The 23,717-nt window shown below is 38.1% G+C and overlaps 1 protein-coding gene and 1 pseudogene across 2 annotated transcripts in view; both read right to left on the bottom strand.

The window, feature by feature from the left end:
* The window catches only part of ANK2 (ankyrin 2), a 242,161-nt gene that overhangs the window by 173,011 nt on the left and 45,433 nt on the right, over positions 1–23,717 (bottom strand). For both annotated transcript variants that reach the window (XM_060148618.1, XM_060148619.1), the window contains exons 3-4: positions 3,270–3,368; positions 992–1,090 (exon numbers count right to left, since the gene is read on the bottom strand). In XM_060148618.1, the coding sequence (XP_060004601.1) occupies positions 992–1,090; positions 3,270–3,368 (198 nt within the window). The remainder of the gene's footprint in view (positions 1–991; positions 1,091–3,269; positions 3,369–23,717) is intronic.
* On the bottom strand, positions 8,438–9,875 carry LOC132519575 (RNA-binding protein 42-like; annotated as a pseudogene).

The raw sequence follows: 23,717 nt of genomic DNA, 5'->3' as shown, positions 1-23,717 counted from the left end.
ATTTCATTTTAAGAATATCATTCCCTATTCTATACAATTGTTATTACATGCATCATAAAGCTGTGGGTCTCGAATTTTCCTTTCCCTTAGGAGCTTTGTAAAAACCATATTTTATATGCAAAGTACCCAAAGTAGTGTGATTCCCACTTTATAGCAGATTTCCCACTGGAATACAAATCTTTTGAGAATTTTTTCAATTTAAGAAGAGAAAATACTTTTATAGAGCAACATAACTTGCATGAATAATTCATCTTTCACAGACATCACTGTCATTCTAGAAAAAACACTATATAATTCTTTTTTTCTTTGCACTTAAAGACAATGATAGACTGTGAACTTGTCAAATTTTCAGTTATATTAAGAGGAGATGATGTGCTAAGTGAAGTAAGTCAGAAAGAGGAAGACAAATGATATCAAATGATACCACATTATATCCCTTATATGTGGGATCTAAAATATGACACAAATGAACTTATAGATGAAACAGAAACAGACTCACAAGCATAGAGAACAGACTTGTGGCTGCCAAGGGGGTGGTGTGGGGGGGGGGAGGTAATGGGAGTTTGGGATGAGCAGATGCAAATCATTATATCTCTATATGGATAAACAACATGGTCCTACTGTGTAGCACAGGGAACTATATTCAATGGTTTTCTATATGGTTTTCCTGTGATAAACCATAATGGAAAAGAATATGAAAAAGAATGTATATATATATGTATAACTGAATCACTTTGCTGTATAGTGGAAATTAACACAACCAACTATACTTCAATAAAATAAAGAAGCTAGAAAAAAGAGGGAGATGATGATACATCACGAAAATAAGAAATGTCATGGCATGAGTTAATAAAATAACTCGCCTGAAATAAATCACAGAGTGTTTATAGTAAATCTATCTACCCAACAGATGGCTAAACCCATTAAATCAATTTCACAAGGCTGTTCTAAGTTAAACTCATTTACATCAGAGAAAATCTGAATGTAATACCTGAGACTGTGCGTTAATATTGGCTCCTTCCTTAACGAGAACTTTGACAACTTCTGCTTGTCCAGCCAAAGATGCAATGTGAAGAGCAGTATTTCCTTTCTGTTTTGGAGAAACAAAATAGAAAATGTTGGAGGCTTCCAAATTTTGTAGAAATCAAAATGTACAGGTATTTTGAATTTTGCTGATGATTTGAAGTGGTTAAAACTTGTCATTCTATCAAGATTGCAGCCCACCTTGGGAAAAGATAATTTTTACCATCAAAACACTGGCCATCCCATACAATGTCTTCCTTTTCTATCCTGCACAATTCCAGTTTAGTGTTAAGAACATGAAAAGACTGAGATCTTACTGAATCAAATAATCTGGGATGTGTGTACGTGTGTGTCTGTGTGTGTGTGTGAGAGAGAGAGAGAGACAATATTACCATTCATGTTATTACAATAAAAGAGTCCTACCACAAGATAATATAAACTAAAAAAAAAAGTTTATGTGAACCACTGAATTTATTTCACCTTGCAGAGAAACCTAGGAATTTTCAGTTGTAGAGAAACTGACAATTCACAGTTGTATTTCGAGTCACTGGAGCACACGGTTGTTCAAAATATTTTGGGAATAAAATAATAAATTTCACATGAGCTATACAATGTTACCAATAATTTCTACCATTTTCTACATCAAAATTTATCATCAACAGTACCAAACAAAAATGAAAAATAATTTAAACCTACCATGAAAAGAAAATATAGGCTAAGAGACTGAAAGATGCCGATCATAGGATTAAAACAAATAACAAAAAGAAAAATAAAAACCAAGCAAATCTATACATTCAAAGCCATAAATTTTGGACACTAGTTCTCTTTTTGCCACCTCCTCACTGTGGGTCTTTATCCACTCGTACTATTTTGAAGACTTACTTGCCTTCTCTTTAAATGAGGAGATTTAATGAGATATTTTTCTGGATCTAAAATTCTACAATTGTAATCTGTGATTAAAAATGAACCTATATTTTAAAACATCAACGGAGTTTAAAGGAAAGGAAACAAACGATAATAAACAGTTAAGCAAGAAAGAGTGATTGGTTTAATGAATATATTAATATGAGCAACTCAGGGGAAGCAAATAATTTGATATACATTCAAACTGACATTCTTAAATATTTGTTTAACATTTATCTCATGTTGTCAAGAGAAATGTTAATAAAAATATTTTTTCTCTCTTTAAAGTAAGCAATTTCTTGCAAAGCAAACATATTTTAACATCTTTGGAACTGCCAAAGAGTTCTTTGTTTGTTTTCGTTTTTAAATTTCCACTAGAACTGCTGTACACTATACTGTGAGCAGGGTCAGTCTACATTTTGGCAATTATGTATGAGGTGTTGGAAACCCAGGTTAACTGGCCATATCCCTAATTTACTCCAGGGCTCTTTCTGTCTATCCCTGATTAGACTAATGACCCGGCCGGGGGTTTGAGTACTTGCTACCTCTCTCTGCAACTCCCACGACCAGACTGTCACACTGCAGCCCTGGTCAAATGGCGTGATTCTGATTGGCTACTGTTTTTTTTCCAAATTAAAATTTCACCTTCTAAAGACAAAGATTTGTCACCACTGATATTTTTTTTAAAACACCTGTTGCTTCTGAAATGATCCCCCAAAGACAAGGTTCAAATATATTTAACCAAAAGAAGTATCAACAAGGAAGTAACAGGCTGTAGTATACCAAGCATCTTGTAAATTCCTTTAAAAATGAGTCAAATTTCTTTACGAACACACGTTACAGTGACAAAATCTAATTTTACCCTAATAATTCAATCCATGATCCCCAAATCCCTTTTCCATTAGAGTATAAAATATCTGTATATTCTCTTACCAAGTTAAATGAATACATTAAAAGATATAACAATTTAATGAAAGCATGAAAATTATTTGTTCATTTCCATTGAGAAGTTTACTATATCAATTATTTTAAAAAATGAATTAAACTTGGGAAAATAGGTGCTTGTCTACAGAGGATTATATTAGTCTAGGCTCTCTGTGAATCAAAGGAAAAAAGATAGAATACTAGAAACTAGAGATACAGAATTCTTCAGTCTCTGATAAGTCCCTAAACGAAACCATTCAAACTCTGCAAAGTTTAATGGACAGAATTTCAATTTCACTTCTGCATTGTTGAGAATCTTTGGTGTTCCAGCAAAGCTCTGAAATGTATAACCCGGGAAGAGAAGCTTTAAATCATTTCCTCTTTTCCAAGGAAATAAATTCTACTCGCATAAACATTACCTTAGTGGCAGAATCCACAGCGGAGCCTCTTCCCAGTAGCTCGTGAACCAGCCCCACATGGCCTTCCTTGGCAGCCAGATGGAGAGCGTTGAGTCCATTCTGAGAAGAGAAACAAACAAGGCCTCAGAAGTGGAGTAATGATGAGGCAGACAGTGGCTGATCTTACGCAAGTATATAACCCAGAAGATGGGCAGACTCTGATCCCCTCATTTTCTCTTTCTTTTTGCATTAGCTTGAAGCTATTAATTTCAGAGAGACTAATTTCCAGTGATTTTGATTCAGAGAGGCAAAGAGGTAAATATTCATTAGAAATGTGGATCTGCAACTTCAACAAACTTTCTTTTTAGACTAAGAAATATCTAAATACTTTTGCAATGAGGAAAGAAAAAGAGCAACTCTGTATCATTTGTTGTGCCAGCCAGAAATAAAATTCTGTAGTTTCTAGAACATAAAGAACTTTAAATAAATCTTACTTTTTAAACAAATGGGAGAGAAATGTCCTCTTCATAAAAAGTAATTAGTGTCATAGGACAAATTCTAAGGTAAAACAACTTTGTAAGGACAACATTGTACTTAAAAAAACATTTAGCACTATGTCACTAATTTGTCTTGAGGGTTTTTTTCAAAAATTTATCTTATAATCTATGATAGTACTGAAATACCTGGTTCCCATCTATCTAAATTCCTGAAAAATTCATTACTCACCATAGCATTGAAAAAACTCTTTGAAAATTTCACTAAATATGGTATCTACATATATTATACTGACAAAGTTTGAAAGCAGATCTTGTCATACATATAGGAAGAACCAAATACAAGTACAAATTGCTTCATGGCAAATTTCCTATTTGTGGTCATTGTATATCTTATACTTAATGATTTTCTTATGAAAAGTATTCAGGCTTTTATATGTGACTCAAAAATAAAGTAATATTTGCTTTTCTTCTTTGCAAAACATGGTCCTGGTTTGTCACCAACATTTAACTTTGAGTAGCTGACAAAGTTGTATTCAGTACTATTAATACATTCATGTCATGGTTTCCATATATTTACTGGCACAAAATGATAAGAATTAAATTTATTATTATCATTTATTAAATTAAATTTTGAAATTTATGATTATGTATATTCCTAGAACATTTAACACATGAATTGACAATATAATAAAAACTTGAAAAATATGAAGTTTTATGACCCCTGGATTCTACTAGTTTGCAAATGATGTTAATGGCGTTGACTGTACACAAATGATTCCGCAAAGAAAATTAATTTTCACTCCCTTTACCAGACCAAGGAAAGCATTATATTTTAAAGTTGTTTTCTGAGTTAATTACTCAACACCCAGTCTCCTTGGCAACAGGAAGTATTTGATTTAAACAGAGGTAATCTATTTCACTAACAGTAAACTCATTCTAACAAATAAGGAAGGGAAAGCAGTATGTCCATTGGGTAGGCTTTTTTTTTTTTTTTTTTTTTTTTTTTGCGGTACGCGGGCCTCTCACTGTTGTGGCCTCTCCCGTTGCGGAGCACAGGCTCCAGACGCGCAGGCTCAGCGGCCATGGCTCACTGGCCCAGCCGCTCCGCAGCATGTGGGATCCTCCTGGACCGGGGCACGAACCCGTGTCCCCTGCATCGGCAGGCGGACTCTCAACCACTGTGCCACCAGGGAAGCCCGGGTAGGAATTTTTAAGGAGCTAACTAAGCCTGATGATAGTTAAGAGCCTTTAACTTTCCCGATATCTTCTTTAATTTATATATTCTTCAGCATGACATTTATTGATTTTCCTACGTTGTTTACAGGAAGAAATCTTTTACTCTGTATCATGAGCCATTGCTTAAATGTTTTGGAGAGTGGATCCATTCTTTCAGTCTGTAAGAATCAAATGTTCCAATCCTTGGGAATTGTTGAAATAGCCTAGCAAACTAATATTTAAATAATTTTGCATTTTAAGATGTTTCCTTTTTTTAAAGATGTTTCTTGTAAGAAGTTGCCTTTCCTTTTCCTCAATTCCTACCCTAGACTGGCTTGAAAATGATCTCAACAGTGCATTCTGAATGTAACTTTCTATGAAATTTAAAATAGAAAGGTTTGAGAATTAAGACTTTTTAAAGGTGAAAATTTTTATTTGATTACATGAGTGACCAACTTTCTGAAGGTTAGAGCATTTGCGATACTCTTCTCAATCTCCCATCTGGGAGATATTACTCCCGTCACTACAGCATCAGCTCAGCTGAAACCTTTAACTTGCTGTAGACCACACTGTTAGAACACTAAACTTACTATGTTCATGTTTCAATAAATATTGACAAAAACTTTTTTAAAAGTTAACAAAGGTAACAAGACACCATCTCAAATAGAATATAGTTGACACAATCTAAAAACTTATTTAGTTCAAATATATATTTAACTTAAAAAATTTCAGGAGACATTATTCTAAGGAGGACTCCAATGCCAAACTATTTCTCTTAGTTTACTTCATACTTTTCTTTTCATGAATACAAAATGTAGCCTACCTCATTTTCACACACACAAAAACACAAACAGAAAACATTCAAATCTGCAGAACAGGATAGAACATTTCCTCAATAATTGGCCAGGTTTCTTCTCAATTAATTACAAGGCTGGGATCTAAATTAAAAGAATTTTATGAGGACAAAGTACCTTTTTGGGGGGGAGGGCACAAAGATCCTACTACAAATCACTGCAATATAGTTGCAATTTATTTAAAAAGTCATTAAGAATATGATTAAAATTTTTTATATGAGGGAATAGTTCAGAAACAAAATTGTCTATAATATGTAAATCGAATTCAGGATATACATATGTCTTCAAGATTTCTGTAACACTAATACTACCAAAACTAGAGTGATTATAAACACACAGATGATAATAGGTGAAATTCTAATTATAAATGTTGTAAATTCTTAAGCTGCCTTCTTTTAAAATACAGTCAAATTGGGACTGCTATCATATCGTTGAATTCATGTCCTTCAGCTGTAGGAAACAGAAGACAAGCAACTTTCTTCAAGCTAATGTTTTGGTTTTAGAATTTCTAACCCAAAATATATTTAATTAGCAATTGAATATGTTGGGTAATTGTTATCAGAAAAAGCAACTCAGCAGCAACTGGACTTAACACCAAAATGTTTGATCTTGTGAATATGAGCTAACATATAAATTAATCATGTTTAAAATGGAAAGTGATAAATAAACCTATTTAATAGTACAGCTCAGCTAACTCTTTGAGAATGTATTTTGTAGTTAACTCATTTGGGTGAGTCCCTCAGGTCATGCTTCTAAAAACCAAATTTCCCATAGGAGCTACACTAACGCTCTTTAGCTTTCCACACTCTATTACCAATACTAGCCCACATTCCAAAGGATGTTTTGTTGTTAGATATTTTTCACTTTGTTGGATGTGGGGTGGGAAGGAGGTAGACATGCAAAACTGGTCAGACTTTTTGTATTTGGGTTCAAATACAGGGCAGAGCTTAGTATTTTCCCAGTAATGCCTCCTACACATATGGTATTTGAGGCACATAGGTCCTTTTTTATATCAAAACGGAAGATATTGTCACTCTCTGCATTTATTAGGACACTCATGATGAGCTTACTGAGCTCTGGCTAAAAAGTGTTCTGAGGCAAACTCATATTTAACAGAAACATTAACTATTCATTCTCCTAGATTAATATCAGAGTAGACATTCAGTGAGATCACTAAAAAGCAACATACCTAGGGCATGTTATCTCTGTTCTCTACAGTAATGGCTTCACGGAATCATAAAATGTTACTACAAATTTGATTTTTACATAAGGCAGATACAAGCAATGTCCATTTGAGCAATATTTATGTCCTTGTGTCTATTTTTAGATGGGTTATCTTGATGAACTATTGTTGAGTTCAATAACAGGATAAATTTTAGTAATAGGAAAAGCCACTATGCTTATTCTCACTAATCTTTAATTTAGGAAAATTGCATAATTCAATGTGTTTGTCTTTTTTCACAAGTTTACAGGAAACACAGAATAAATTCAGTATCCATTGGAATTAAGTAACACACGTCCTTATTCCTCTCGTCTTTTTACTTGGTTTTGCTTTTGTCTTGTTTAGTTTCATTTTTAATAATATCAGAATTACAGTATATGAGTGAGTGTGTATATATTGAATACATGTTGTGCCACCAATACTTCATGGCAAAAGAATTTGTCAGTGATTTTCTATCTCAAAACAGCACTATGCCAAGTGCTATTTTCACTTAGTTTTATGTATTCCCTACCTGATAGGATTTATAGACAGCAATTATACTTTGATAGACAGAGTTGCTGATTCTAATTAGCTACTCAGTGACTCAAAATACTGACCAACACTGTGAAAAAAACTCAGAAAATTTTAAATGATTCAAAAATCAAAAACAAAATTTTAAGAGAAAAATTCAAGAATTAATTAAATCTGAAAAATAGTAGGCTAAGCAGTGAGTTAATATCCTCAGTATGTTTGAAAATAAAAACATTGGTATTATAATTCTGTTGAAGCAAACCTGGGGGAAAATAACTAAATTCACAGTAAAAAGAATTTAGATGAGCACTGGAAGAACATCCTTATCACTAAGTTAAAGAATACTGGAAATATTTCTTTTTAAGGTTTTAAAGTTTAAATATTTCTCATTTGTATGTGATTGACTGAATGTGGGGATTTTCTTCCTTTTTCTTTCTTCCATTCCTTTTTATCTTTTAATTCTTCTTCTTCTACTACTACTTTTTTTTTTTTTTCTTTTTTGAGACAGTGTGGTCAACTGCAGGAATAACATGGTGATGGGAATGATAAGAAATGAAATCTTCTCCTTGCTCCACTACTAACCAGAAGTGTGAATTTGGGCAAATCACTTAACCTCTCTGTGGTCTAATGGTCTTATCTACAAATAATATTCATAATGATGACAATGAAAAACAATGATGATGATGGTAAAGAAATAAACATTCATGAGCACCTGTTATGTGCCCATCATTGCTTTAGCCTTTTTCGGGGGGTCAGGGCAGGGATGAACGTAAATTTATTGAAACTGGTTTTGGGGAGGATGGATGAGTAGATAGTTATGGGTTTTCCAAAAAGAACTGTGGGTAGCAGCCAGCGCCCAGCCAAGAGGAAGCGGGTGCTTAGCCACAGACCCTATCTCAGTCCCAATTTCTTCTTCTGCTTCTCGCACTCAAGGCCCCGTTTCCGGGCCTTCCACGTGCTCTTGCGCAGCTTGGTGGGGCGCGAGCCTACTTACTTCACATTCATCTCAACACACAGAGCACACATAGTTGCTGGGGTCCTTAAAGCTGAAGAAGCTATAGTCCATGATCTTGCCAGTGCACTTGTCGCAGATCCCCTTAGCCTTAAAGAAGCATGGGAAGGGGAAGGGGCTGAAGGTGAGTTCCAAGATGGCATCTCCATTTCATTGCCCAGATCCCCACAGAAGATTCGGAAACCATCTGCATCCCACTCCAGCAGGCTGGGGTCCTCCCAGCTGCTCCCAGCTGCCGGTGCAAATGCTGCGTCAATTCCTCTGGCTTTCCTTTTCTCTTGTCCTCACCCAGGGACTCTGGGATCTAGAGGGTCACAAGGCCAGGGCGAGGGGGCAGAGGCCAGGAGCTAAGGAATGTGCGCTGGAGGCAGTAAGCCTGGCACACTACTTCCAGCAGGAGGGGCAGGGGCTCAGGCAAATCCATGGTCAGGGCCAGTGGTAGGTGGCCAGGGCCCAAAGACCAGGACCAGCTGGGGTGCTTCCTGCCCTCACAGCCACCAGCACCCTAGCCTCCTCCAGCCCAGCTGCTGCCACCACCACTACCTCTTCCTTCTCTTCCAGAATCAACCCCAGGCTGACGCCCAGCTCTCGGTATGCTGCTGGCTCTTCTAGGAGAGGCCTCCGAGCAACCATGGAACCCAGGGAAGGGCTTCAGGACCCCGAGCCATTGGTGACAGCATTAGAGGTGGTCCGGGGGGTTGAGGGGGTCCAGGCAGAAAAGGGGGCCCATGAGGGCCTGGTGAGGGGGCAGCAGGGCCATGGGCTGAGGACTGCCTGCTGCAGAGTAAAGAGCAGAATGTGCTCTCTGTAGCACGTGGGGGACTAGTGCTGGATACAGGAGAGGAGCCCTCTGTGGTGGGTGCCACAGCTGTTCATGGCAGGAACAGGGCTTCTCCAGCCTTTGGACTGTCCAGTTGAATCCAATCATGGGGGCCAAATGTGCCTGGAAAGGAGGTACACCACAAAGGGAGGGTCACCCACCATGGGAGGAACCACTGTGGCCACGGTGGCTGCCCAGGTCTGGAGAGTCTGCTGGACCTGCTAGTATGTTGGTCGCTATCATTGGGCAGGAACAGGAACTGCTGGGAACTGCATCATTTCTACCATGGGGACTGTGGGCACTGGGGTACGGCAGGCATAGCAGTTGGGATTCTGGTTACCAGAGCCCTAAAACTTCCTGCTCAAACAGGGCCGTCTCTGCCTCCATCGCTTCCAAGCTTTCCTTGCTGCCCTTGCCCGGGTGCTGGCACCAGGGCCCAGGACCACAGGTACTCCTGCACCTGGGGATCGCAGGGCTGGCCCGCCACCTGCTATCATTACTGTGGCAGCATCCTGAATGGGGACCAACCAAAGCAGGCTACTACTGATAAGTCTTTGATATTGGCTTTATGTAAGTTAACGTGGATAAAAGAATATGAACTTGAGTCGTTTGAAACAATCAAGAAATATTCACTGAGCTGGTTTATTGTGAGCAAAATATTGATTGGGCTTACAGATCTGTGAGTCCCAGGCAAGATATCACTTTGATCTACAACTTTTGGAATAACTCTATTTCTATATAATATCATTAAAATGACTAAATATACCATGTAGTTTAAAAATAAGATCTTAAGGCTACTTTGAAACAACCATGTGCACATTAATCAACCTTAAAGGGCAGAGTTATCTTTTTTGTTGAGCACTTCTATTAAATTTTTATAAAGCAATATTATAATATTTTGTCTATAATCAAATTTTGCAATAAGCTCTATTCTCCATTTCTCTTGATGATTCTATGAGATATTTTGCCCATTGACTGCTTTTCTATGATCATATAAAACTAGTGGATGAAACCCCAGGTAGAACCAATAAAAATTTTATACCACCATTTGAGCATTGGTTACATTTCTGGAACATATGGACAATGTATAGACTAGTCCATTTTTAAAAGTTGAGGAACAGATTCAAGAAGATACAGCTAACCATACATGAAACTTAAATGCTTGCATCAAAATGCATTAAATTGTTTTGGATCTTAGGACAAATCTGTAATTAATATAAACTTATCAGTTAATCAACAAGCATTTGCTAGTTACGCACCAAGTACTTAGCTCTAGGTGCTAGGTTCTAAGGGAGGACCAGTGACATAGTTTCTGTCCCCAGAGAGCCCCCCAAATATTTATTATTAAACAATTGAAAATCACCTCTGTGCTAGCATATACTCATCCATGATTTTTTCAAATCTTTCGCTATTCTACTTTGCAAATCTTACATGTTGAATTAAGGGTCCTCCAGTCTGTCAGAAAAGTACAACTAACTTAATATATAACTTCCTTAATAACATTAAAATTTCAATATTTGAAAGGAGGCAATTGTAAATATGAGTTCTTGAAAATACTAAAGGAAAAAGAAGGAGGGCAAATGGATATATCAACGGGAAAATAATAGAGAAGAGAAAGTGAAATTTGTTCCCTAACCTCCACCCCATCCCCACTCATAACGGGGCTCCTGTGTCAGAGACACCCTAAATGAGGAGCTCTTTTCAAGAGGAACTACATGCCCACATATAGAGATACAAATAATTATGAAATGCAGTTTATAGTTTCACTCTGCCATTACCATAAATGACACTGGTGAAAGGAATCATCTATATAATGGGAGGAAAAAATCAAACTCAAAATGAAAATGACCTGTTTACATATTCCCAATCCAATTCCCACTCAGTATACTCATCCATAATGTATCTGCACCTTTCCCGCCTCTTTCATGGTGGCTGCTCTAAACTAAGAGTACTCACTATGATGGAATTAAGAATGTATTTAGTTTTCATGAAGATGGGGAAAAGCAAAGCACGTGTCATCTTTTGTCAATTGAACTGATCTTACTGTGTCTTTGGTGTCCAAAGATTTCTGATTTAATATATAAATCAAACTATGGATGACCCAAGAGGAAACTTGTTTTACTAGTGAGTTATTCTCAAATCCTAGAGGCTTTCTTTTTAATTCCAAAATGATGAATATTTAATGAGGATTTGCTAAGTCTTCATCAATTAAAAAATATTTACAATGAGGCTTGAAATTTGGTGGCTCATTGGTCATTTCATAGGGAAAAAGCTTAGAATAAGACTGCTTCAAAGATACGACTTTATATAGTCTATTTCTGGATCTCCATTTCAACCATAGTGGAAGCCCATCTAGCGCTCCTGGATGGTAGCTCCCTTTTTGGCACTGGTCTTTTCCCCTGTCTAAAACCATCAAATGTTTCAATCATACAATTCCCCAAATACGGAGAATGACATTAAATATGATGGTGAGTTAGCCTGGGAGAAGAAAGAGCTATGAAAATTCTTCAAACTCTTACTAGGACCAAGAAGGATGAAAGATTATGAGAGCTGAGAAATAAATACTTAACGAATGAAAGAGAAGCTTAATGACATGGATATCATTATTATATTTTATATATATTATTATATTTTATAGATGAAGATACTAAAATTCTCAGAAGCCAAGTGATTTGCCTCAAAGATCCTTACCACCAAGAAGAGGAAGAGCAAAAATTCAAACTTAGATCTGATTTCCAAACTCATGCTTTCAAAAAAGCTAAAATAATTAAGCTCCACACCAGTGTTTCAAACTGTAGGTCATCATGCACAAGTACGTCTTAAAATCTGTTTAATGGATTGCCAATCAGTGTATTTCAAAACATGAAGTAGAGCAAAGAAAAATAGAGTGCACTGTGGGTGGCAAGTGTTGATTTTGTTTCGGAGGGGTTTTTTTGGTGTAACTTTACATACACATACATGTGTACACACGTCTGCATGTGCGTGTGCATGTGGTGTGCTCCTGTGTGTGTGTGTGTGCATGTGCACACATGCTTCTCTAGATTACAAAAAAAAAAAAACTAAGGAAGTTTAGGCAACACCCAAGACATGAGGGCATCTTGGGGAAACAAGATGTTGTTTCAGACCAAATAAGTAAAAAAGCTAATGCTTACAAAGGGCACTCTAAGAGAGGAATGGTTTTTATGATATGCTTATTTGAATTTTATGAAATCAATAATTTTCATTTTAGATGAGTGCTGTGATGCAAATAAGATGAATAACGTTGGGACAAACAAGGATTCTTCCTTTTGAAAATACTAGCAGAATCATGGTTAAACCACATCCACATCTGGAGTTCCAAGAGGGAGTGTGGAATAGTGGAGAACACACATGTTAGAGTTCCTATTCTGTCTCTCCATTACTAGCAATATAATTTAGTTTCTTCACTAGTAAAAGGGCAAGTTTCCATTCTGCCTTCTATAGATAGTTATTTAAAAGAGAATATAGAGGGGCGCCTTCAAGATGCTGGAGGAGTAAGATGTGGAGATCACTTTCCTCCCCACAAATACATCAGAAATACATCTACATGTGGAACAACTCCTACACAACACCTACTGAATGCTGGCAAAAGACCTCAGACTTCCCAAAAGGCAAGAAACTCCCCACATACTGGGGTAGGGCAAAAGAAAAAAGGAAAAATAGACATTAAACAATAGGGATGGGACCTGCATCTGGGAGGGAGCTGTAAAGGAGGAAAGGTTTCCACACACTAGGAAGGCCCTTCGCGGGTGGAGACTGAGGGTGGCGGAGGTGGTGAACTTCGGACATGAAGGAGAGTGCAGCAATAGGGGTGCAGAGGGCAAAGCGGAGAGATTCATGGACAGTGCCGACCAGCACTCCCCAGCCCGAGAGGCTTGTCTGCTCACCCACCGGGGTGGGCAGGGGCTGGGAGCTGAGGCTCGGGCTTCGGTGGAATCCCAGGGAGAGGACTGGGGTTGGCTGCATGAACCAGCTGGAAGGGGGCTACTGCGCCACAGCTAGCCGGGAGGGAGTCCGGGAAAAAGTCTGGACGTGCTGAAGAGGCAAGAGACCATTGTTTCAGGGTGCACGAGGAGAGGGGATTCAGAGCACCGCCTAAACGAGCTCTAGAGACGGGCGCGAGCCACAGCTATCAGTGTGAACACAAGAGACGGGCAGGCATGAGACGCTAAGGCTGCTGCTGCCGCCACCAAGAAGCCTGTGTGCGAGCACAGGTCACTATCCACACCTCCCCTCCCAGGAGCCGGTGCAGCCCGCCACTGCCAGGGTCCCGTGATCCAGGGACAACTTCCCCGGGAGTACACACGGTGCGCCTCAGGCTGCTGCAACGTCACGCAGGCCTTTGCCACCGCAGGCTCACCCCGCATCTGTACCCCTCCCTCCCCACGGCCTAAGTGAGCCAGAGCCCCTGAATCAGCCACTCATTTAACCCTGTCCCGTCTGGGCGGGAACAGATGCCCTCAGGCGACCTACATGCAGAGGCGAGGCCAAATCCAAACCTGAACCCCAGGAGCTGTGCGAACAAAGAGAGAAAGGGAAATCTCTCCCAGCAGCCTCAGGAGCAGCAGATTAGATCTCCACAATCAACTTGATGTACCCTGCATCTGTGGAATACCTGAATAGATAATAAGTCATCCCAAAATTGAGGCAGTGGATGTTGGGAGCAACTTTAGACTTCAGGTTTGCTTTCTGCATCTAGTTTGTTTCTCGTTTTATGTTTATCTTAGTTTAGTATTTAGAGCTTGTTATGACTGGTAGATTTATTGATTTGGTTGCTCTCTTCCTTTTTTAATTTTACATATATATATATATATTTTTTTTTTTTCCTTTTTCTCTCTTTCTGAGTGTGCATGTGCATGCTTCTTTGGGTGATTTTGTCTGCATAGCTTTGCTTTTGCCATTTGTCCTAGGGTTCTGACTGTCTGTTTTTTTTGTTTTTAGTATAGTTTTTAGAGCTTGTTATCATTGGTGGATTTGTTTTCTGGTTTGGTTGCTCTCTTCTTTCTTTCTCTCTCTCTTTTTTTTATTACTTTTTATTTTTAATAATTTTTTTCTATTTTAATATTTTCTTTCACTTTTCTTTCTTTCTTCCTCCCTCCCTCCCTCCCTCCCTCCCTTTCTTCTTCTCCCTTTTGGTGCACTGGCCAGGTGTCAGGCCTGAGCCTCTGACGCGGGAAAGCCGAGTTCAGGACATTGGTCCACCAGAGACCTCCCAGCCCAACGTAATATCAAATGGTGAAAGCTCTCCCAGAGACCTCCATCTCAATGCTAAGACCCAGCTCCACTCAACGACCAGCAAGCTACAGTGCTGGATACCCTAAGCTGAACAACTAGCAAGACATGAACACAAACTCACCTATTAGGAGAGAGGTTGCCTAGAATCATAATAACTTCACAAACACCCCAAAACACACCACTTGACGTGGTCCTGCCAACCAGCAAGATAAGATCCAGTCTCATCCACCAGAACACAGGCACCAGTCCCCTCCACCAGGAAGCCTACACAACCCACTGAACCAATCTTACCCACTGGGAGCAGACACCAAAAGTAACGGGAACTATGAACCTGCAGCCTGTGAAAAGGAGACACCCAAACAAATTAAGTTAAGCAAAATGAGAAGACAGGGAAATACACAGCAGATGAAGGAGCAAGGTAAAAACTCACCAGGCCAAACAAATGAAGAGGAAATAGGCAGTCTACCTGAAAACGAATTCAAAGTAATGATAGTAAAGATGATCCAAAATCTTGGAAACAGAATGGAGAAAATTCAAGAAACATTTAACAAGGACCTAGAAGAACTAAAAAGCAAACAAACAATGATGAACAACCAAATAAATGAAATTAAAAATTCTCTAGAAGGAATCAATACCAGAATAACTGAGGCAGAAGAATGGATAAATGACCTGGAAGATAAAACAGTGGAAATAACTACCACAGAGCAGACTAAAGAAAAAAGAATGAAAAGAATTGAGGACAATCTCAGAGACCTCTGGGACAACATTAAATGCACCAACATTCGAATTATACGGGTCCCAGAAGAAAAAGAGAAAAAAAAAGGGACTGAGTAAATATTCGAAAAGATGATAGTTGAAAACTTCCCTAATATGGGTAAGGAAATAGTCAATCAAGTCCAGGAAGTGCAGAGAGTCCCATAAAGGATAAATCAAAGGAGAAACTTGCCAAGACACATATTAATCAAACTACCAAATACTAAATACAAAGAAAAAATATTAAAAGCAGCAAAGGAAAAGTAACAACATACAAGGGAATCCCCATAAGGTTACTGATCTTTCACCAGAAACTCTGCAAGCTAGAAGGGAGTGGCAGGACATATTTAAAGTGATGAAAGGGAAAAACCTACAACCAAGATTACTCTACCCAGCAAGGATCTCATTCAGATTTGATGGAGAAATTAAAACCTTTTACAGACAAGCAAAAACTAACAGAATTCAGCACCACCATACCAGCTCTACAACAAATGCTAAAGGAACTTGTCTAGGCAGGAAATATAAGAGAAGGAAAAAGACTTGCAATAACAAACCCAAAACAGTTAAGAAAATGGTAATAGGAACATACATATCAATAACTACCTTATATGTAAATGGATTAAATGCTCCAACCAAAAGATATAGACTGGCTGAATGGATACTAAAACCCTTACATATGCTGTCTACAACAGACTCACTTCAGATGTAGGGACACATACAGACTGAAAGGGAGGGGGTGGAAAAAGATATTCCATATGAATGGAAATCAAAAGAAAGCTGGAGTAGCAATTCTCATGTCAGACAAAATAGACTTTAAAATAAAGTCTATTACAAGAGACAAAGAAGGACACTACATAATGATCAAGGGATCAATCCAAGAAGAAGATATAACAATTGTAAATATTTATGCACCCAACATAGGAGCACCTCAATATATAAGGTAAATGCCAGCAGCCATAAAAGGAGAAATTGACAGTAACACAATCATAGTAGGGGACTTTAACACCTCACTTTCACAGATCATCCAAAATGAAAATAAATAAGGAAACATAAGCTTTAAATGATACATTAAATAAGATGGACTTAATTGATATTTATAGGACATTCTGGCCAAAAACAACAGAATACACTTTCTTCTCAAGTGCTCATGGAACATTCTCCAGGATAGATCATATCTTGGGTCACAAATCAAGCCTTGGTAAATTTAAGAAAATTGAAATCATATCAAGTATCTTTTCTGACCACAATGCTATGAGACTAGATATCAATTACAGGAAAAAATCTGTAAAAATTACGAACACATGGAGGCTAAACAATACATTATTAAATAACAATGAGATCACTGAAGAAATCAAAAAGGAAATCAAAAAATACCCAGAAGCACATGACAATGAAAACACGACAACCCAAAACCTATGGGACACAGCAAAAGCAGTTCTAAGAGGGACGTTTATAGCAATACAATCCTACCTCAAGAAACAAGAAACATCTTAAATAAACAACTTAAGCTTACACCTGAAGCAAATAGGGAAAGAAGAACAAAAAACCCCAAAGTTAGCAGAAGAAAAGAAATCATAAAGATCAGATCAGAAATAAATGAAAAAGAAATGAAGGAAATGGTAGCAAAGATCAATAAAACTAAAAGCTGGTTCTTTGAGAAGATAAACAAAATTGAAAAACCATTAGGCAGACTCATCAAGAAAAAAATGAAGACTCAAATCAGTAGATTTAGAAATGAAAAAGAAGTAACAACTGACACTGCAGAAATACAAAGGATCATGAGAGTTTACTACAAGCAACTATATGCCAATAAAATGGACAACCTGGAAGAAATGGACAAATTTTTAGAAAAGCACAACCTTCTGAGACTGAACCAGGAAAAAATAGAAAATATGAACAGAGCAATCACAAGCACTGAATTTGAAACTGTGATTAAATATCTTCCAACAAACAAAAGCCCAGGACCAGATGGCTTCACAGGCAAATTCAATCAAACATTTAGAGAAGAGCTAACAACTATCCTTCTCAAACTCTTCCAAAATATAGCAGAGGGAGGAACACTCCCAAACTCATTCTATGAGGCCACCATCACCCTGATATCAAAAGATGCAACAAAAAAAGAAAACAATAGGGCTTCCCTGGTGGCGCAGTGGTTGAGAGTCCGCCTGCCGATGCAGGGGACACGGGTTCATGCCCCGGTCTGGGAAGATCCCACATGTCGTGGAGTGGCTGGGCCTGTGAGCCATGGCCACTAAGCCTGCACGTCCAGAGCCTGTGCTCCACAACGGGAGAGGCCACAACAGTGAGAGGCCCACGTACCGCAAAAAAAAAAAAAAAGAAAACAATAGGCCAATATGACTGATGAACAGAGATGCAAAATCCTCAACAAAATACTAGCAAACAGAATCCAAGAGCACATTAAAAGGATCATACACCATGATCAAGTGGGGTTTACCCCAGAAATGCAAGGATTCTTCAATATATGCAAACTAATCAATGTGATAAACCATATTAACAAATTGAAGGAAGAAAACCACATGATCATCTCAATAGATGCAGAAAAAGCTTTTGACAAAATTCAACACCCATTTATGATAAAAACCCTCCAGAAAGTAGGCATAGAGGGAACTTACCTCAACACAATAAAGGCCATATATGACAAACCCACAGCCAACATCATTCTCAATGGTGAAAAACTGAAACCATTTCCACTAAGATCAGGAACAAGAAAAGGTTGCCTATTCTAACCACTATTATTCAATATCGTTTTGGAAGTTTTAGCCACAGCAATCAGAGAAGAAGAAAAAGAAATAAAGGGAATCCAAATCGGAAAAGAAGAAATAAAATTGTCTCTATTTGCAGATGACATGATACTATATATAGAGAATCCTAAAAATGCTACCAGAAAACTACTAGAGCTAATCAGTGAATTTGGTAAAGCAGCAGGATACAAAATTAATTCACAGAAATCTCTTGCATTCCTATAAACTAATGATGAAAAATCTGAAAGAGAAATTAAGGAAACACTCCCATTTACCACTGCAACAAAAAGAATAAAATACCTAGGAATAAACCTACCTAAGTGCACAAAAGACCTGTATGCAGAAAACTATAAGACACTGATGAAAGAAATTAAAGATGATGCAAACGGATGGAGAGATATACCATTTTCTTGGATTGGAAGAATCAACTTTGTGAAAATGACTGTACTACCCAAAGCAATCTACAGATTCGGTGCCATCCCTATCAAACTACCAATGCCATTTTTCACAGAACTAGGACAAAACATTTCACAATATGTATGGAAACATAAAAGACCCTGAATAGCCAAAGCAATCTTGAGAAAGAAAAACAAAGCTGGAGGAATCAGGCTCCCAGACTTCAGACTACACTATAAAGCTACAGTAATCAAGACAGTGTGGTACTGGCACAAAAACAGAAATATAGATCAGTGGAACAGGATAGAAAGCCCAGAGATAAACCCACGCACATATGGTCACCTTATATTTGATAAAGGGGGCAAGAATATACAATGGAGAAAAGATAGCCTCTTCAATAAGTGGTGCTGGGAAAACTGGACAGCTACATGTAAAAGAATGAAATTAGAACACTCCCTAACACCATACGCAAAAATAAACTCAAAATGGATTAAAGACCTAAATGTAAGGCCAGACACTATAAAAGTCTTAGAGGAAAACATAGGCAGAACACTATGACATAAATCACAGTGAGATCCTTTTTGACCTACCTCCTAGAGAAATGGAAATAAAAACAAAAATAAATAAATGGGAGCTAATGAAACTTAAAAGCTTTTTTGCACAGCAAAGGAAACCATATACAAGATGAAAAGACAACCCTCAGAATGGGAGAAAATATTTGCAAACGAAGCAACTGACAAAGGATTAATCTCCAAAATATACAGCAGCCCATGCAGCTCAATATCAAAAAAACAAACAACCCAATCCAAAAATGGGCAGAAGACCTAAATAGACATTTCTCCAAAGAAGATATACAGATTGCCAACAAACACATAAAACAATGCTCAACATCACTAATCATTAGAGAAATGAAAATCCAAACTACAATGAGGTATCACCTCACACTGGTCAGAATGGCCATCATCAAAAAATCTACAAACAATAAATGCTGGAGAGAGTGTGGAGTAAAGGGAACCCTGCTGCACCGTTGGTGGGAATGTAAATTGGTGCAACCACTATGGACAACAGTATGGAGGTTCCTGAGAAAACTAAAAACAGAACTACCATACGACCCAGCAATCCCACTATTGGGCATATACCCTGAGAAAACCATAACTCAAAAAGAGTCATGTACCACAATGTTCATTGCAGCTCTATTTACAATAGCCAGGACATGGAACCAACCTAAGTGTCCATCGACAGATGAATGGATAAAGAAGATGTGGCACATATATGCAGTGGAATATTACTCAGCCATAAAATGGAATGAAATTGAGTTATTTGTAGTGAGGTGGATGGACCTAGAGACTATCATACAGAGTGAAGTACGTCAGAAACAGAAAAACAAACACCATATGCTAACACTTATATATGGAATATATATATATATAAAAAAAAAAAAAACAATGGTTCTGATGAACCTAGGGGCAGGACAGGAATAAATACTCAGACATAGAGAATGGACCTGCGGACACAGGAAGGGAGAAGGGTAAGCTGGGATGAAGTGAGAGAGTGGCATGGACATATATACACTACCAAATGTAAAACAGATAGCTAGTGCGAAGCAGCCGCACAGCACAGGGGGATCAGCTTGGTGCTTTGTGTCCACCTAGAGGGGTGGGTTAGGGAGGGTTGGAGGGAGATGCAAGAGGGATGAGATATGGGGGTGTATGTATATGTATAGCTGATTCACACTATTCTTATGTACAGCAGAAACTAACACACCTTTGTAAAGCAATTATACTCCAATAAAGATGCTAAAAATAAATAAATAAAAATATGAATAAAATAAAATGGCAAAAATGCAAAAAACCAAGAATATAAAGTAATGTATGTCATCGTAAAGCAATTATACTCCAATAAAGATGTAAAAAAATATATAAATAAAGTAATGTATGTTTATGTTATTTGGACTTACAAATGTAAGATATTATGATTTCCTGGTTAGATGCAGAAAGTAATAAATTCACACATATTCCTAACTCTTTCTGTTTTCTATCACAGAGATCTGGATAAAGATGATGAGCTGAATTGAGCGTTTTTTCTTTCATGGAAGGGGCCACAAGCAGATGGCAGTCTGAAGTCAGAGGTCCACGCTGAGTTTCACTGGGCTAAAATCATGGTGTCAGCAGGGCTGCATTCCTTCCAGAGGTTCTAGGGTAGAACAGTTCTTTTTGCCTTTTCCAGCTTCTAGAGGCCACCTGCATTCCTTGGCTTGTGGCCTCTTCCTCCATGGTTAAAGCCCACAGAGGAGCATGTACAAATCACTCTTGAATTGAGTATTTTGGGTCTAACATATAAATGCTTACCTGGGCTGGGAAAATTATTAAGTTAGACAGAAATGATTAGTTTTAAATGTATTTTGAATTCTAATGAAACCTAAAAAGCAGATGGGAACCTGGTCTCTTAGTAGTCATCCTGTCAAAAATTCAAAGAGCTGTTATTTTACTACTGAGTTTTAACTCTCCTAAGTTAAATGTCATTTTCATGTGGTCTCATTTCTCTGGTTAATTTTATGAGAAATGATATATAAATTACTTCTTTAGTATTTGACTTAACATGTATTAAAGGAAGACATCTGACTTAACATGAAGCTCAAAGATAGAAAATTATTTGAGCTACTTATTCTAATAGTCATGGTTTAAAGAGGTTTAGACATTAAAAGTCAGCAGCAAATTATTTAAATAAAACCTAAAACTTATTACAGTTTATTCTCATGTGTCAGGCTTAGATCTAAGCTTTTAATTGCATTAACTCATTTAACCCTGAATTGAACATTATGAGTTATGAACTACCTGGTGATTCTAGCTCAGAAACTATACTCTTAACCCCTACCATTAAAACAAAACAAAAAAACCTATGGGCTCTGCATTATAATTCTATTTCGCTTTCTTTAGATCTCAATTTCTCATTAACTCTTAGTTGATATTTTTTAGAATAAAAATATCTTAGCCTCTGATAATAAGTCAGTAGTTAAGGAGAAAAACTATTTCCTTTAGGCCTCTAGACTTACAATCTCTAAGAGTGCCAAAATTAGAAAGGAATTCTATAATGAATTCTAGACAGTTATAGTATCATACCCATGCCAAGCTTGGTTAGTTTTAATTTAACTTAAAAATGGAGGAAAGGGGTTATGTTTGGTTGATCCCATAGGTTACTTACAGTAGTAAAATTCTTTGGTTCTTAAATGACAAGTAATGAGAGTATAATTTCCAGAAGATTTAAAGAAAATATCGGGCTTCCCTGGTGGCGCAGTGGTTGAAAGTCCGCCTGCCAATGCAGGCGACGTGGGTTCGTGTTCCGGTCCGGGAGGATCCCGCGTGCCGCGGAGCGGCTGGGCCCGTGAGCCATGGCCGCTGGGCCTGCGCGTCCGGAGCCTGTGCTCCGCAGCGGGAGAGGCCACAACAGTGAGAGGCCGCGTACCGCAAAAAAATAAAAGATAAAAAAATAATAGAAATTATCTACTAGACGAAGTCTCATCTTTGTACATTTATCACTGACTCATTTAATATTTCAATCAATTCATCTTAAAAGAGGGCATTAAAAACATGGATCTTCTTCTGACATAGAATTTATCAAGATTGGCAAGCAGGGGAAGGAATGTATATCAGAATTAACCAGTAACTTTTTTTTAAAAGAAACGAGAAAACTCCTCTAGTAGGGCAGCCTGAAGTGGATGTGCCTCCAGGGGCCAAGGGTGAGATTGAAGTGAGAGAGTGAAAGAGCAGCAGGACCTCAAAAGGAGGGAAGCAAAACAGGAGCGTGCAACCTAAAAAGGTTCCGCACAGCTCATTCTTGTATGTGCTGTGTCCGCCTACTTCTAGTGAGACACAAGAATGTTGTCCACCATATTAAACTCAGATAAAAACATGGCACAGAGTTTCAAATTAATGTAAACTAGAGAAAGCTTAAATTCAATAATAATAACTGAATATCAATTATTCACCTAAACTTTTTTGTACATGTATTATATGTCAAGCATTGTGCGAGGAACCAAGTTTACATTTCCAGGTACCCATAAAAAAATCTAGTAATGTTATTAGATAATTAATAATTAATAATATCCCCCTTTTTTACAATTTTAATTAAAAATAAGCCAAATTTGGCTTGCTGGGCTCTAAAAGAATATGGGAAGAGTGAGGAGGGAGCCACCAAACAAGAAAACTTAGCTTATGGGAGTCTTCCAAGTACCACACCATCACTCTGCTTTCCATCATAATATTGGGTTGGCCAAAAAGTTCATTCAGGTTTTTCCAGACGATGTTATGGAAAAAACTTTTTGGCCAACCCAATAAAATGATTCCTGCAAATTGCATTCAGTATCAATTTCAGGTTTGTCTGCGATACACAAGCCAGCTTAGTCACTTTATCCTCTGAACAATCACAAAATTTGGTTCTTTTCACAACTGATTGAATTTTGTGTCCTGTTTATCTTCCCAACAAGGCTTCTTATGAACAAAAGTCAAATCTATTCACCTTTGTAACCTCTACGCCTAATATAGTACCTAGCACAAGGCGAAGGATACTGCAGTAATATTCTTACAATGAATGAGCTAATGAATAGTATGTCTCATGCAAAGGTAAGCAGGATTTTGTTTAATTCATCCAGTCACTGTGCATTCTATCAGGAAATGTGGTCAGTGCACAGACAAGTCAGGTACAACTACGTCCACCTCTAGCCTTTGGAAACACAATCAGGAAAAGTGCACTCTCTGAGGCTGAAGCTGGTTAATATTAATGTGTATAAGAGCAAATTAGACCGTGAGAGAAGGATTTAATCTAAAGTGGCTTTTCGGGCTTCCGTGGTGGCGCAGTGGTTGAGAGTCCGCCTGCCGCTGCAGGGGACGCGGGTTCGTGCCCCGGTCCGGGAAGATCCCACATGCCGCGGAGCGGCTGGGCCCGTGAGCCATGGCCGCTGAGCCTGCGCGTCCGGAGCCTGTGCTCCGCAACGGGAGAGGCCACGACAGTGAGAGGCCCACGTACCGCAAAAAAACCAAAAAAGATAAAGTGGCTTTTCTCAGCCTGGAATCCTTGGATGTGCTCTTGAGGATCTCAGAATTCTCTGAGAATTTTTTTAATCTGATATTTTCATTTAAGTGCCAATCTTAAAAAAATTAATAGACATATATGCTAGAT

Source organism: Lagenorhynchus albirostris, chromosome 4, assembly GCF_949774975.1.
Source record: "Lagenorhynchus albirostris chromosome 4, mLagAlb1.1, whole genome shotgun sequence".
Taxonomy (NCBI): domain Eukaryota; kingdom Metazoa; phylum Chordata; class Mammalia; order Artiodactyla; family Delphinidae; genus Lagenorhynchus; species Lagenorhynchus albirostris.
This window is presented reverse-complemented; position numbering and strand designations above follow the sequence as displayed.